The sequence below is a fragment of the Myxocyprinus asiaticus genome, chromosome 2 (genome assembly GCF_019703515.2).
Source record: "Myxocyprinus asiaticus isolate MX2 ecotype Aquarium Trade chromosome 2, UBuf_Myxa_2, whole genome shotgun sequence".
Lineage (NCBI taxonomy): Eukaryota > Metazoa > Chordata > Actinopteri > Cypriniformes > Catostomidae > Myxocyprinus > Myxocyprinus asiaticus.
The window spans coordinates 27,061,598-27,078,715 of NC_059345.1; the positions used below are offsets into that span (position 1 = coordinate 27,061,598).

Genomic DNA, 17,118 nt, shown 5'->3' on the forward strand with positions numbered 1-17,118 from the left:
CTCCAATGGCACATCAAATGTTTAGAGTTGCTGGCAGTATTGCTGGCCCTGAGGAGGCTCCGGCCGTTGATTCAGGGCAAGCATGTGTTGTTCCGAACCAACAACACAGTGACCGTAGCATACCGCCAAGGCAGCGTACGCTCGTGTCACATGTCACAACTCGCCCATTGCCTCCTCCTTTGGAGTCAACAGACCTTGAAGTCTCTGCAGGCCTCTCACCTTCCGGGCGTCCTCAACCGTGCAGCGGACGCACTCTCATGGCAGGTAATGCTCCACGGGGAGTGGAGACTCCACCCCCATGTAGTCCAGCTGATTTGGGAGAGATTCGGGGAGGCGCAGGTAGACCTGTTCGCCTCCCAAGACTCCTCTCAATGCCTACCCTACAGAGAGCCCCCTTTGAGCCCCTGGAGCAGGCCGAGCTCAGCACTCTGTCCCTGAAGACGACCCTCCTGGTGGCGCTCACTTCCATCAAGAGGGTGGGGGATCTGCAGGCGCTCTCTGTTACCAGCGAATGCCTGGAGTTCGGGCCGGTACACTCTCATGTGATCTTGAGACCCCAGCCAGGTCACAGCCCAAGGTTACAGCCCAAAGTTCCCACCACTCCTTTTCGGGACCAGGTGGTGAATCTGCAAGCGCTCCCTTAAGAGGAGGAAGACCCGGCCTTGTCGTTGCTGTGCCCAGTTTGCACTCTGCGCATCTATCTGGACTGCACGCAGAGCTTTAGATGCTCGGAGCAGCTCTTTGTCTGTTTTGGAGGACAGCAGAAGGGGAAAGCTGTCTCCAAGCAGAGATTAGCCCATTGGACTGTGGATGCCATTTTCCTCGCATACCAGTCTCAGGACTTGCTGTGCCCCTTGGGAGTCCGGGCGCACTCCACTAGAGGTGTTGCATCCTCCTGGGCACTGGCAAGGGAGGCCTCTCTTGCAGACATATGCAGAGCTGCGGGTTGGGCTACACCCAATACCTTTGTGAGGTTTTATAACCTACGCATAGACCCGGTTTCGACCCGAGTGTTACGCGGTAACAGCAGGTAGACCAGTCAGCCGGTTGGGTGTACCGCTTGCATTGTGCCTTTACCCTTTTTCAAAGGTGATAATGTGTGCTTTTTGTCCACAACAGTTCCCCGTTCCGGCGAACTCCTGATGCCTCTTTAATTCTTTAGCACTGATGCCACCAGGCCCAGTACTCGTGGTATTCCCCTTTTCAGGTGAGCACTGTGTGCTCGGGCTCAGTGCTCCATGCATAGTGATTCCCCCTTGGTAATCCCGGATGATGAGTTTTCACTGTTTGGTTCCCCTTAGGTGAACCCTGTGTTTCCCCTCGTCAGAGCTTTCTCTGCCTCGGCCACTGTGCTGCGTACCCTCTCTATATATATGTCATTTTTCGAGGGTTAACTTCATGAATATGAAGGTAAGTCGATAAAAATAAATTATTATTGAGAGGTTGTGCATTAAATCAACAGGCACATATTTATAAATTAAAGGAATGATTGTAATGAGGTTCAAGGAATGAGGATGCGGGAGACAGCGATTCCAACTCAGGAATGTCACTTTTATTGAATGAAAACACAATATGTTCGCTTAAATGTGCAATGATATAGTTTCACATAAAAACTCAAATTTCCAAAATGGCAGTGGCCAACACACACAAACAGCTTCTCAGCTGGGCTCTTTCTCTCTCGACTGCCGCTATCTCCTCTCCTTAAAAGCCCTAATCACTCCTCACTGAAACACAAGACAGGTGTTAAGCACAGGTGGTAATCATTCACCACTCATCTCCCTTGCTTCACTCTCCACAGCACGGCCCTCTGCCACACCCCCGCCTCCACAATGATCTACAAATCCGTCACCATAAAATGCAAAAAAGAGGGCACAGTTAACAAATCTGTGAGTTGTACTTGGTGAAACTAATACCTGATGGGGTGTGACGCAGGATGTGAAGGAGTGGAGAGACCCATGTCCCGCTCCATCCAACTTCTAACCCTGTCAAACACACACTCTCATGTCGGTTGTGACAAACGCGGAAGTGTGAAAAGGGTCCATAGTGCGTGGCGAAGAAATGTATACATGCAGCATTTACTCCCTTATGCCATCTCAAACTCTGCAGAACACAAAATATATTTAGATGGAGATATTATGTGAATATATCCATACAATGCAAGTCAATGGGGTCCAACACTTCCAGGCTCCATAAATGACATGCCGTATTTTCAGGAATATAAGTTGCGCTTTTTTTTCATCATCTAAATGGTCCAACAACTTATAGTCCGAAGCGACTTATTTACATAATTGATGTCGGGCCGGTAAAACACATGCACTCCAAAACACATATGCTTGCTTACAAACAGACGAAAACATCAGTCATAGAGACAGTACTAGTGTTTCAAAGTAGCCTGTACAGAGTATTTTGCCTTTACGAAGAACTTTATGCAACCAGTTTAAATATTCTGTTCCATCTTAACATTATTGTACTAAAAAAACCTCTAGACTGCTGTCAAACGCAGATCCTCACAGGCCCACAAAATGACGTTTCAACATTGTGTAAAAACATTCAGTCAGTGAACTAGAGAATTAGTGCATGGCAAAGAGGATTGCAAATATCACAAATATTCACAGATATACAGTCGCTAACATTAATAAATAAATAGAAAACGACAGGCATATTGCTTTACTCACTTACCGAAAGCATAGAGTTCCTTGTTATAAACAAATGTGGCTTATTTGTCAAGTTTTTTTTTCATGAAACATAAACAGAAAATGAAAAACTGTTACACACTAGTACTTGTTTGCTCCTGATTAAAACAAGGCCAAATACTCTGTAATACGATGCGTAGATCCTGAGGTAGTCTTCACAGAGCATGTTTAGATAGGGCTGGGCGATATGGCCAAAGATATTATCACATTATTCTTTTTCACATTGTTCGATATCAATATTTATCACGATATACATTCACATTTGCACATTGCAAATTATTTTATTTTTTTATTTCCAAGTTGGCAGAAGAAAAATAAATAAATCCTAAACAGTCAAAATAGTCTATACAAAATTGCATTGGGGGCCCAGAGACAGCCAAAGCAGTGGTGTTTGAGGGATCTTCTACCAAAATACTAAAAAATTTATAGCATTTATCAATCGAGTGCAGTTGGATATGAATGTTTGAAGCATAATGACAGCATATAATTTTTACATTCAAATTATTTTTATATTTTGTTACATCCAGATACCCAGGTATGGTGGCATAGAAGCCCTTGTGACTGAGGAATGTTACCGTATGAGGGTTCAGGAGTATCGCCTGAGAGAAAATGTAAAAGTCTGAATGGACCATTTTAATATTTTCATTAAAGTGAGAAAGACTAGGCTACAAACTAGTAATTTAATTGTCTTTCCATGTCATCCACGCCAAAGATGATGACATCTGATTAATTTTACAAAATTAGAACAGAAATCGATTTGTTTATTATTAAGCTATTAACTGATTAATAAAGCTAAATTTAGGGGGGCTCGAGTAGCTCAGTGGTAAAATACGCTGGCTACCACCTCTGGAGATCGCTAGTTCGAATCCCAGGGCATGCTGAGTGACTCCAGCCAGGTCTCCTAAGCAACAAAATTGGCCCGGTTGCTAGGGAGGGTAGAATCACATGGGGTAACCTCCTCGTGGTCGCTATAATGTGGTTTGTTCTCGGTGGGGCGCGTGGTGAGTTGAGCGTGGTTGCAGCGGTGGATGGCATGAAGCCTCCTCACACGCTATGTCTCCGTGGCAACGCACTCAACAAGCAGCGTGTTAAGATGCACAGGTTGACGGTCTTAGACGGAGGCAACTGGGATTTGTCCTCCGCCACCCGGACTGAGGCGAATCACTACGCGACCACAAGGACTTAGTGCGCATTGGGAATTGGGCATTCCAAATTGGGAGAAAAAAATTAAGAAAAATTTAGAAGGAAAAACATCATGGTCTAAAGGCACTCTGGAACCAGTTTAAGTTATGCGGCATCTCATGGCTACTCAGATGCAGGAAAAAGAGGCAATGCATGCAGAGCGGGACAGGGCATGAATGATATATTCAAGAATACAGCGCATAAAGATCAGATCTGGTGTACACAGCACTTTTGTTTTGTTGCGCTGCTCACTAGAGACGATGAGAGGGTGCAACCATCTTTTCCAGCCAACTTTCAGATTATCTGATTTTCCAAATACATTCAGCAATATTTTAGATGATATAATAATTCCTGACTTCAATTCTACAACAGTTTTTTTTTTTTTTCACAGCAAACTGCAAATAAATTCCTCTACAAATGAATATATCATGGCAAACATACAAAAAATTTGCAACCAATCAGTCAATTCATTACTTGATGAACTGTTTCCACACAAAAGCAGTTTATGCAGTGGTCTGAGGCTTCTTCTCCATTCACTTGCATTCAAACAGCTCTTCTTGTTGACGTTCCAAGATGGTGCCCCGTTTGACGTATCCGAACCAGCCGAATGAGGCATCTACGTATGTATATCTATGGCCTAATCCTTAGCAAGGCAGCTAATGCTAGCAACTTCATACAGTCTGAGAAAGCCGGACTGCTTGCGTATTTAGTGACACACACCTGATCATCTAGATGTAGAACACAGGCTAAGTATAGAAAATGACTCAAAAGCTTATCATCGATATCGTGAATGTTTTTAACGTGATAAATATTGAGATGGTTTTATCGCCCAGCCCTACGTTTAGGCATATTTAGGCAGGGTTATAGTGCCTGCCGCTGAAACCTCTGTCAGTGCGACTTATACAGAGATGCTACTTATCTGTGGGTTTTTTTTCCCTCAAAACAACATGATTTTGACCAAGTGAAACTTAAATTCAGCTGCGACTTTATTTCAGAAAAATACTGTTACTGCAGCATAATGCAATCCATACGACTCATGTGGTTTAATCCATGTCTTCTGAAGTGATATGATTGTTTTTGCGCTGAGAATTTGAAATTTGATAAGATTTCCTCACACTTGACGCATGCGCAGAGTGCTGTACACGACCATGATCGCACTTAGGAGACTGCAGATGTTAAGATTTATAGTGAAAAAGGAGTTACATTTTGGTCTGTTTAACACAAAATTGATTGTATCACTTCAGAATACATGGATTAAACCACTAGATTCGTATGGATCACCTTTATACTGCCTTTATGTCCTTTTTGGATCTTGAAAGTGTTGGTCCCCATTGACTTGCATTGTATGGATATATTCACATCATATTTCCTTCAAATTATCTTCGTTTGTGTTTCCCAGAAGAAAGAAAGCCATACAGTATGAGTTTGAAATGGCATAAAGATGAGTAAAGATGAAAGAATTATCATTTTTGGCTGAACTGTTTCTTTAACTCAAAATACGGTAAAAAGCAACAGTTGCCAATGTAGGCTTGGTGATTTAAAAAAAAAAAAAGGTTTTTAAGACAGGGATCAGCGAAAAGTCATTTGGCCATTATCTTAATTTAAAAAAACTCTAAATAGCTTCTTTTTTGCCCACAAAATCCAGCTCTGTACCAGATCGACCATATAAAAAAGAGGGCTCTGAATACTTTTATTAAGCTTTCATAAAGTATCCTGCTTGTTCTTTTTATGTTAGACGCAGATTGCTTATTCATATGGAAATCCATCATCATGCCTTAAAACTCATTAGTGAGTTTGCTCCTCCAGGACTTTATATAGAACTCTTTTATATGGATCATCCTCTATAGGCTTTTGCGATATTCCATGTCTGCCTCAACTAATGACCAGTGAGGCTACTAAAGGGAAGCTGTTTATGTTGTAGCCCCTTCTACATCCCTGTCTCTCTCTGTCTCATTCTGTCTGAAGGAGCTGTGCTCTCCTTAGGCCCACAGCCTAGATTTGACAGGGCTGAGCAGGAACACAAAGCCATCATTGTGAAACCACCCTACCTGCTGTCAAAAGGGCCTATTAAATCAAAACAAAACTCAAACTTTCCTGTCAGTCTCTCCAGACGCCACACCAAAGTTTCTAATTTCGCAAAATAAAACTTTTTCCCTTTGCATAGACCATTTGAGTCTTGGCAGACTTGTGCTATCAGCAGATCTGATAATCCCCCTTTTGTGAGTCAGGCCTTTTAAAGGTAACTTTTTTCCCCTAAATTTGACATTATCCATCACCAGGGTCTATATTTAGTGTGTCGCAGCTCAGCATATGGAGAACGATATTATTAGATGTTTATCAAAATTATAAACGTATCTTATTGGTGGATGTTTTTTACATTAATCAAAAAAGCTTTTCATAAATGAATAGAAAATGTTTGTTTTGCAGATCAGTCAGATGTTGGGTAATGAGATGAAATTTGCTGTACGTCAGCCCATTGGCCTCCGGTAAGACTTTAAGACATGATCATTCTCTTCATGGCTCTTTGCAGTTTTGCTTTTTGGCAGTCCCTGAGGTTTGGATTCATTTAAGTCTAATGAGAGACCAGTTGATTTGATGTGTAGTTTCTCTCATTGCAGGCTTTGGCTCCTCATCTCTGCAGTGTTGTTCACCTCCACATCTTTAATGGTAGGCAGTTTTCTCAAAAGGACTGGTGCTCCCTCTCTAACTTCATCTAACGCACTTGCTTATAGTACAAAATGAAGCAATAAGCTATTTTATTGTGTTTTATATCTTCATTTACATGCAAGATTATATAACCAGCAAATATCATGGAGGTACCACAGGTTACAACATAATTACAGCGAATTTCATGGTGAACTTGCACTCAAGGGCAGGATATAAGATCAGTGAGAGTGGAAAGGCTGACTCTATGGGACATCATCTGTTTTCTATGCTTGCTTATGCTGCTGCTGCATTTACACCTCTCTCTAGAGCTTCCATAACATTATAGTAATTAGCTGAAATTCTTCTCTGTGTTCTAGGCACTGGCCTTCCCCAACCAACTCTACGAGATAATATTTGAGCTCACCACCACCAGGATCTCCATCAGACTCTACGGAGGAGCCCTTCTGTGTATGTTCTGCTTTACTGGATAGGTTTTTCTTTATGGGATACAAAGTGGCCTGTTTTGAGTAATATTAGACATACAATACATAGTCACATTACTGACAGGTGAATAGTTTTAAGCCCCAAAACATGCAGTCTCACTGGCAAAAGAGTATGTTTAAATTCACTTTAGAGTTCGATTTCAGGACTAAAACAATAATTAATCTTTTTAAAATGTAATGTAAAATCTTTAGTCTGACTGAAATCATACCAGTCAGATTTTTGCGAAGTCGGAATAAAACACCTGCTAAGGTTTTAGGCAATTGTGAAAAATGTTACATAGTGAGGATTTCTTCAAAAATAATGCCATAAATAGTTTTTCTTTATCAATTAATGTCATACAAATTAAAGTAAACATAAAAAAGCTAAATCAATATTTGGTGTGACCACCTTTGCCTTCAAAACAGCATCAAATCTCCTAGGTACACCTGGACACAGTCTTTCTTGGTTGTTGGCAGATAGGATGTTCTAAGCTTCTTGGAGAATTCACTACAGTTCTTATCTATGTAGACTGTCTCAATTGCTTCTTTCTCTTTATGTAATCCCAGACTGACTCGATGTTCAGTGGGGGGCTCTTTGGGGGATATGCCATCTGTTGCAGAGCTCCCTGTTCTTCTATTCTATTCCATTTGAAAACATAATGTCTGGGAGTCTAAAATGTATATTTCCTATTGACATACTGAAGCTGAATATATACACTGATCATTAAAACCACTGGCAGGTGAAGTGAATAACATTTAGTATCTCGTTACAATGGCACCTGTCAAGGGGTGGGATATATTAGGCAGCAAGTGAACAGTCAGTTCTTGAATTTCATGTGTTGGAAGCAGGGAAAATGGGCAAGTGTAAGGATCTGAGCGACTTTGACAAAGGCCAAATTGTGATGGCTAGACGACTGGGTCAGAACATTTCCAAAACGGCAGGTCTTGTGGGGTGTTCCCGGTATGCAGTGGTTAGTACCTACCAAAAGTGGTCCAAGAATGGACAACCAGTGAACCGGTGACAGGGTCATGGGCGCACAAGGCTCATTGATGTGCGTGGGGAGCGAAGGCTAGCCCGTCTGGTCCGATCCCGCAAAAGAGCTACTGTAGCACAAATTGCTGAAAAATGTAATGCTGGCCATAATAGAAAGGTGTCCGAACATACAGTGCATCGCAGCTTGCTGCATATGGGGCTGCGTAGCCGGAGACCAGTCAGAGTGCTCATGCTGACCCCTGTCCACCGCAAAAAACGCCTACAATGGGCACGTGAGCATCAGAACTGGACCATGGAGCAACGGAAGGAGGTAAGGAGGTGGCCTGGTCTGATGAATCACATTTTCTTTTAGACCATGTGGATGGCTGGGTGTGTGTGCATCATTTACCTGGGGAAGAGATGGCAGCAGGATGCACCATTGGAAGAAGGCAGGCTGGCGGAGGCAGTGTGATGCTCTGGGCAATGTTCTGCTGGGAAATCTTGAGTCCTGGCATTCATGTGGATGTTACTTTGACACATACCACCTACCTAAAGATTGTTGCAGACCATGTACACTTCATGGCAACAGTATTCCCTGATGTTAGTGGCCTCTTTCAGCAGGATAATGCGCCCTGCCACACTGCAAAAATTGTTCAGGTATGGTTTGAGAAACATAACAAAGAGTTCAAGGTGTTGACTTGGCCTCCAAATTCCCCAAATCTCAATTTGATTGAGCATCTATGGGATGTGCTGGACCAACAAGTCCGATCCATGGAGGCCCCACCTCGCAACTTACAGGACTTAAAGGATCTGCTGCTAACATCTTGGTGCTAGACACCACAGGACACCTTCAGAGGTCTTCGACGGGTCAGAGCTGTTTTGGTGGCACGAGGGGTACCTACATGATATTAAGCAGGTGGTTTTAATGTTGTGGCTGATCGGTGTAAGTTACCATCTTAAGACAAATGTTTTTGTGAAAAATCTCAAGTGCCAAAACCTTTTGCACAGTACTGTATATAATGAAATTGTAGCTCCACTTTGTCCTGCACACATGTTAATCGAATGGCAATTGGCCTTTGTGTTCTGGTCATGCTCTGGAAGAAAGTGGTGACACACGGCATAGATGGACCGGCAAATTCTTTTTTTTAAATGCCAAAAAGCTAGAAGAAGCAGGCTTTATTCAAAGCCCCAAACAGATCAGCATTTAATAGAGTGACTTCAAACAGAGCAATTACAGGGCAAAGAAGATGAATGGAAGAAACAGCATCAATATAGTCATGTGCCCACCCTCTGCGATTTTGAAGGAGCTTCACTTCCTTAGTTGACTTCTTTCTTTTAAGTATTTGATTATGCATTGTGTTATCTAAACTTGTACAGACAGATGCATGTAAATGTACTGACTGGCAAAAGAACAACTGAAGTTCTCCATTTGACATCTCCACTGACATTTTTTATCCAGATACAGCTCCACCATTCAACTATGCTGCAACTGTGATGTGCAACCATTTAGGGACAATAACTGGTCAGCTGACAGTGGTAAAACACAAAAGCTCACAGAACGGAACTGCAGAGTATTTAAGCATGTTACACACAAACTTGATTGACCCTTGTTTATGGCCCCAACTGGCTCTAAAATGGGTTTTGATGGCTGTATGTAAGCACATCAGCCAATGATCTCACTTTCATTATGGCTGAATGGAAGCAAATCCTTCTAGCAATATTGATTCTAGTGCAATATCTATCATAGCAGCGTAAGATGGACCAACTCCATGTTAATGCACGTAATGTATGCTGAGCAGTTGTCCACATACTATTGGCCATGCGTTGTATATGTGCACAATTTCTGTTTCATTTGTGCATAGTTCCACTATCCACTCCATCTCAATCAATGCATAGCAAATGCATAATGTAAATATATTTGTGCAAGTCTGTCTCCCATTCACAGGAAATATTCATGATGACTAGATGAGCTTTTCCTACTGGCATATTAGTGTATGATTTTAAGAGTTATGAATATTTTATACCTGTGTTTTAAAAATGGATGACTCCATACAATTCCATTTTGCCACACATAGGGCAGGGCTTTTAGAGTGCTGGGCAGTGCTACAGCACTAGGACTGGTAATGACCCCCTGCTGGTCACAGGATGCTTCACAACAGTTGCACATACCAGGCACACCCCGTGCTTGAGCTTACAATCTGCCGTAGGAGGTCCTGTAGTATAAAAGATTGCAGGGGTGGCTTATGGGTGTGTGAAAGAGACTGTTTTGTGGAAATTAAATCCCTTCCTTCCTCATGCACTTATTTAATTATGAATTGCAGCACATTTGTCTTTTCTCCATCATAGCTGACTATGGTAATGTAGCCTCTAATTCAACACAAATAATTGTTCCCTTCCTCGTTTGTTTAGTTTCAAGCCCTAGCGAGTTGGTAATGTTGGATATTATGCTAATGTGATTACATGCATTATCTATCTCGAAATGCTTAAGAATATGCTATAACAGCAGAGCCTTGTTGGCTCTGAATGGAAGCTTTGCTGTATTTACTCAAAGTTCCCTGTGTACACATCATGTTAGTATGCAAATTTCGGGAAAAGGCTGTATTTTGCAGTCTAAACATCTCACAGAGTTCCAGTAGTCTTTATAGTGTTTGACACCTGGTTTAGCTCACAAATAATTAATATCCCTGTGGCACTGCAAGGTGTGAATGTTCTTCTGTTAGATCAATGGCCAGTTCGATGATGGGAATTACTCGAGCAAGGCTGGAAAAATAGTGCTGGCAGTTGGCACTTGGCAGGGTTGAAGAAACAGCTACTCTCTATGTTATCCATATCCGCAGTGTGGGAGTAGATCAGAAAGATTCTCCATGCTTTTCTCCAAGCAGAATCGGAACTCACGGTAGAATCCTCCTCTGATCTCGGGCCAGATTTCAAGCTTTAAATTCAATTTTTAGGTGCTTCGTGGAGATTACTCCATATGTTTATTTGATGAGCCCCCTTAAATGTATCTACCTGACTTTAAACGATCTCAGACTTCATTGTTTAGCAAAGGTTGTTGGCTAGTAACTGCTTCCAATAAGAAAAAAGGGGTCTTCCTCAAGGGGGCATTTACCGGCCTGAAAAACCAAATTCTTAATTGAGCCACATTCAAATCTTAAAGGGATAGTTCACCCAAAAAAAATACAATTATGTCATCATTTATTCAACCTGATGTTGTTTCAAACCCATATGACTTCCTTGCATCTGCAGAACACAAAAGGATACATTTTGAAGAATGTCCCAGTCCCTCTTCAGTACAATAGCAGTGGATAGTGACTCAAGCTTTCAAGCTTAAAAAAGTAAATAAAATTATCACATAAGTTGTCCATGCATCATCTTCCAAGTCTTGCGAAGAAATATGATAGGTTTTGGTGAGACAGTATGAAGTTTAAGTCATTATTCATTAAAAATCTTGACGTTAGCTGTGCATTCGTGCAGGCCCGGGGGTGCTTGAGGGTGCTAAAGCACCTTTAATTGAATAACGTTAGTGCTTTATTGCATCTTCACTTTAACTTCTAGAGCACCCCCGCTAATTTCAGAAGCAGCCTACAAGATTTTGATCTGGAACCAGGCCTGCGTTCGTAAGAGTGCAAGAATGTGCGTGCCAGCATGAACAAGCTTCTCATGCACTCTCATGAATGTGCAATGGACGCCAAGATTTTCCTGACTGACTCTGAGTGTTTTGTCTTCTTAACAGGTATCTCATTAATCCTGTGGAATGGCTTGTACACAGCAGAAAAGGTCATCATTCAATGGACACTACTTACGGAAGCATGTTACTTTGGGATACAATTTCTAGGTGAGTGGAGGGTTTCTTCCTCTATCAGAGAACAGTGGGCAGACAGTGCTTATGGGTGTGAGAATGGAAAGTGACATTCAATCCTTATTCTACCCTTATTCACACGCCAGTTAAATTGTTTTAACTCCCTTTAGAGTGTTAGCAGAGAAAGTCTGGACTACACTCTTTGTTTTTAAGGCTATTCTGCCCTCTTATGGCAACCAGCTTTCTTAAGAGTCCAATCTCTCTCCAGTCTGCCCCTTATGGCACTGTTTACTTTACCACTGCTATAGCATGTATTTCCATAAGAGGGCAGCATATCTTTGTTTTTTTAAATCATAATTACATCACCAAACAGGCCCCTTGTGAAACTAGAAAAACTTCTTGCTGCAAAAACATTAATTGCATTTTCTTTCAGGTTTATGTAACTTTTTGTCTGAATAATGAAAAGTTTCTTTCAGATTTCCCTATTTTGTTGGACAGGGTTAGACTCTTTTTCACTCTCCACTAGGAACAAATATAAACAGAATTAACTTTTTGTCACTAGGCGTATATTGTTATTTTTTGTGTGACAAAAATATGTAATTATTCAATGCTTAATTATAGAAATGGCTTTTAAAACATCTGAAAATTAATTTAGAACTGGCGAAAGTGTTTTGCAGGAGGAATGTTAAAGAAAAAGTTTACCCAAAAATGAAAATTCTGTCATGATTTACTCACCCTGATGTTGCTTCAAACCTGTAAGACTTCCATCTGTGCAAAACAAAAAACTAGATGAATGAGAGGATGAGGATTGTGAATTTCAAGCTCCAAAAAACAAATAAAAGTAACATGACAATAATAAAAGTAGTTTAAATGACAAGTATAGCCTCCTTCATAGTGTGATGAATAATCCCAAACTTAACACTTAAGACTGCTACATTGCCTAACTTTGCAAATGAGTCTTTAAATTGTATACATGTTTTTTTCAGTGACGTCCATCACTCTCCTGGAGATGGGCACTCTGTCCAACAGTGCAATTGTTCTTCTTCTTAGTGAAACCTTGTTCCTCCTCGTCACCTTGAGTTACTATCATCACCTCGGCCGCCGTCCCAAAAAGATCTAAGGGAGGCCAGCCACCCTGTGTTCATTAATCAGTAAGATTCTCGTGTTAGATGGATGGGTTGGCACCACAGAATTATTTGAATACAGTAGCTCCACCGCCTGGACCAAATTAATTTACACTTCACTGAGAATGAACCTCTTTTTGTGGACATTGTCTATTAGGAGCATTTACTCTCATTAGATGGTCCTCAGGTTATGACCATTGACTTCATATGTTACATAAAGTGAGTTCACTACAGAGGCTTATTAGTTTTTTAAATGTTTTTATTATTGTTTTTTTTTTTTTTTAAAGGCACAGCATGGGCGATTTTTGGGCATGAACAGTTGCAACATGGTGGGACTTGTCTGGAATTTGGCACATAGCAGTCTGAATTTGGGTGGAAAAACTTTTAAACTAACACTCTGATTTCCAGTGTAATCATGTTGGCCGAGCACAATAGATTCAGCTTGGTATTACCTACAACAATGCCACAACAACCAATAATGCCATACAAAGACTAGCAAAAGGTTGAACATCAAAATGCACACATACAAAATGCTTAACAAATACAGAATATACTGTACATGACTCAAATGTGTTACATTTACATTTAGTTACAAACATTTCTAAACGATGTATTATATAAATCATATAAATTGTAAAAACATTGTTTTTACATAATTTGATGTACTGTTGTATTAAAGGGTATTTAAAGGCATTAATTTTACAATGTACCTTTTTAAACTTGTAATTTATTACTGCCTCTGACAAATCTCTTTGGCATCAAACTAAGAAATTCTGCCCCTACCAATTCAGACATAATTGTTTTATTATTTTTTTCTGCTTTACATACCTAAGAGACATTTACACTACAGTTGCTGAAGTACATAATGTAATTTATTAACTTGAAACAAGTTCCCTTTGAGTACAGATTGAAAGGTTACTGAGACAAACTCAATTGATAGTACAGATTTCTAAGGGTTATATGTCATTTCTCTATGATCGTCCATGTCATGAACTTAAAGAAGCATGTTACTAACAGTTTTGATCTCTAAAATGTTAAGAATTCAAGGAATAGTTGAAAAATGTAAATGATGCCATCATTTACTCACCTTCATGTCGTTTAAACGCTAAAATCTTACTCATGTTCAAGTACATGCAAAAATACTGTCTCAAGATTCGGATGTATCATTGATGTTAAAGCTGACAGAATTTTCATTTTTGGATGATCTATTCCTAAAACTGTATTTAGTGGGATGTACTTTATGCCTTTAGTGGTCATTGCATGAAGTCATACAATGCATATGGACAGTAGCTCTAACATTTAGCACTTTTAAAAATATAAAATATGTCAAAGAATCTCATAGAATGAGATGATTTTCTCATTAACATGTTTTACTATTTTAGAAAATATTAGCATGTTGAAATTCTATTCACTTCTTGTGTTTACCCTGAAATAATATAATGACGTTTTTGCATCATTGTACTTTGAATATCATGCCCCAGACATCTTTGCCAATGTCTGCTCGTGCTGGTTATAGATTAATTCTTTATAGTATGTTATTCACAATTCAATTTTCTTGGTGCCATTCTTTACAGTATACTTCCATCTCTGAAATGTCATTTGAAATGTTTACAGTTCTTCTCCCATAGATCTTAGATACAGATACTACTTTTATTCTCCTGCTTTGTCAAATTCTGCGACACTTCTATTCCAAAAGAACTTCCAGTAAAAAACACAAATGGCTTTGTGCCAAAGGGAAATCAAAGGACCTTATAAATATGGTATTTGGAAATAGCAAGTTAAGCAGTATTTGTGTTGGTCTTAGATTTAGCCATTTCATAATTGGATGTGCATCTCTGTATTTCTTTATATCAACTGTTTAGTAGTATATAGTTACAGTAATTAGCAAGACCATGATTTAATTGTGAAGTCAAAGCACAGATGATGATTGTAATAAAGACTTGCTAGACTTGGTCACTTTATTGTAAACATTTGAATGATTCTGGAATGTGTAACATCTGTAAATTTGCAACTTTTTTTGTATGGGAAAAAAAGATGATCGCACTATTAGTTTCAGAATCTTCATTACAGATTCTAGTTACGTTTTTTTGTCCTTTAATGTGTTTTGGAAAAAAAACTGTACATACATGTATAGCAAGTCTGTATCTACTTTTTGTAGAGAAAAAGTGAATGTGCTAAATAAATCTATGAAGTTTTTCAAATGAAAAAACGTGTTCTTGGACTTCTTTTCTGCTATCTACAGCCGCATACACAGTGCAATTCTTATCTGTAGCTAAAGAACAAGCAGAACTGCCTTTCAAATTAAAATCGGGTGAGGTTAATATGTATTATCACAAACATACGCTTAAATCTTATTAAGGCCACTGAACCTTCACAGAACTCATGGTACATAGTACACTCAGTGTAAGTCTGCCTCATGTTTCCACACAGGCCTCAGGGGATTAGGGTTTTTCAAAGCCTTGGACATCATAATTGTAGGAAATAAGGGGAAAGATGTGGATAAAATCCTGGTGTTACACATACCATTTCCAGAAGAGCTCTACAGAATATTTAATCAAAGGTGTTTATTCATTTAACTATATGCTCAGGCTTAAACAGAAAAGACAGTTGCAACTTTACACATATTTTAGCTAGCTAATATATATTGCACTAAGTTGAAAGTATTTTACATCATTCCTTCATATAAAACTCATTTTAAATCCATATTAAACTTTAAATAACATTTACTATAAAATTATCTGCATTTAGTGTAACTTGCTCGTTATAGAGGTGCAGTTTCCCTTTTTTATGTTATTAATGCTACAAGCTACATATTTGTTTCTGGATCAATGACCTGACCTTTGCAATCTGGATTTATTAATGTATTCAAATGAAAAATGTTATTAAATGCAATTCATACATACAATGACTTGCATACACATTTTTATTTTTTCCAATTTTTGAATTAAAATGTATTTAAATATTTCTGGGGGGCATAAAGTAAAAAATGTTAGGGTGGTATAACCATCCTGAGATCATAATCAAGAAAAGAAAAAAATCCTCATTGAAAGGAAGACATTTTTTAAAAAGAAACCTTATTAAATAGTTTGGTTTGATATTAAATTTTATTATTATTTCTTAGGGTTCACGTATTAGTGTATTACTTTTGTTTCACGTATTAGTGTATTACTTTTGTTTTTAAAGATTATTAATATTTGAAAAACATTTATCCAGCAAATCAAAGTCAGATAAAACCTTAAAACAGCAAATGATATGTAGACCCCTCTAGACCCTCATGAATATGTGTTAAGGTCGAGTCTCAGATAGTGTGGGCTATTTACACATGAACAGCATTAGTTCAGTTTGTAAAATGTCAAATTGTACAACCCCCCAAAAAACTTCAGGACATGAAAAAAACAAAAAACATTTTACCTTGAAATTTTTATAATTTTTTTTATTATTAAGATGTGTGCACTAACATGAGCACACAAGGTGTAACTGCATGTACTGTGAGAGTCATTAAATCAAAACCTTTGTTGAAAACAGTATAAAAGTTTGGTATAAACCACATGAATACAAATGTTACACTTCTTCGTGATAGTTCAACCAAAAATGAAAATTCTCTCATAATTTACTCACCCGCATGCCATCCTAGATGTGTATGACTTTCTTTCTTCTGCTGAACACAAAGATTTTTAGAAAAATATCTCAGCTCTGTAGGTCCATACAATGCAAGTAAATGGTGACCAGACTTTTGAAGCACCAAAAAAAAAAAAACACACACACACACACACACACACACACACACACACAAAAACAGCATAAAAGTAATCCATAAGACTCCAGTGGTTTAATTCTTGTCTTCTGAAGCAATATGATAAGTTTAGATGAGAAACAGATAAATATTTAAGTTCTTTTTTTACTATAGATCTCCACTTTCACTTTCACATTCTTTCACATTGAATGTACATAGATTTACTGTAAAAAAGGACTTAAATATTGATCTGTTTCTCATCTACACTTATCATATTGCTTCAGAAGACAAGAATTAAACCACTGGAGTCATATGGACTACTTTTGTGTGTGTGTGTGTATGTGTGTGTATGTGTGTGAAATCACGTTAAAAACATACTAAACGATATTTTTTTGAAATGTAAAAAAGGGTTAGGTTTAGAGGTAGGGTTAGGGTTAGGGGATAGAATCTGTAGTTTGTACAGTGTAAAAATCATTATGTCTGTGA

General features: G+C 39.1%; 1 protein-coding gene across 1 annotated transcript in view; it reads left to right on the forward strand.

The window, feature by feature from the left end:
• The window catches only part of tp53i11a (tumor protein p53 inducible protein 11a), a 49,458-nt gene extending 35,349 nt beyond the window's left edge, over nucleotides 1–14,109 (forward strand). Inside the window, exons 4-8 of the mRNA XM_051649783.1 lie at nucleotides 6,303–6,361; nucleotides 6,494–6,542; nucleotides 6,899–6,989; nucleotides 11,710–11,811; nucleotides 12,762–14,109. Coding sequence (XP_051505743.1) covers nucleotides 6,303–6,361; nucleotides 6,494–6,542; nucleotides 6,899–6,989; nucleotides 11,710–11,811; nucleotides 12,762–12,895 — 435 coding nt within the window. The 3' untranslated portion in view covers nucleotides 12,896–14,109. The remainder of the gene's footprint in view (nucleotides 1–6,302; nucleotides 6,362–6,493; nucleotides 6,543–6,898; nucleotides 6,990–11,709; nucleotides 11,812–12,761) is intronic.
• Nucleotides 14,110–17,118: the final 3,009 nt, after the last annotated feature.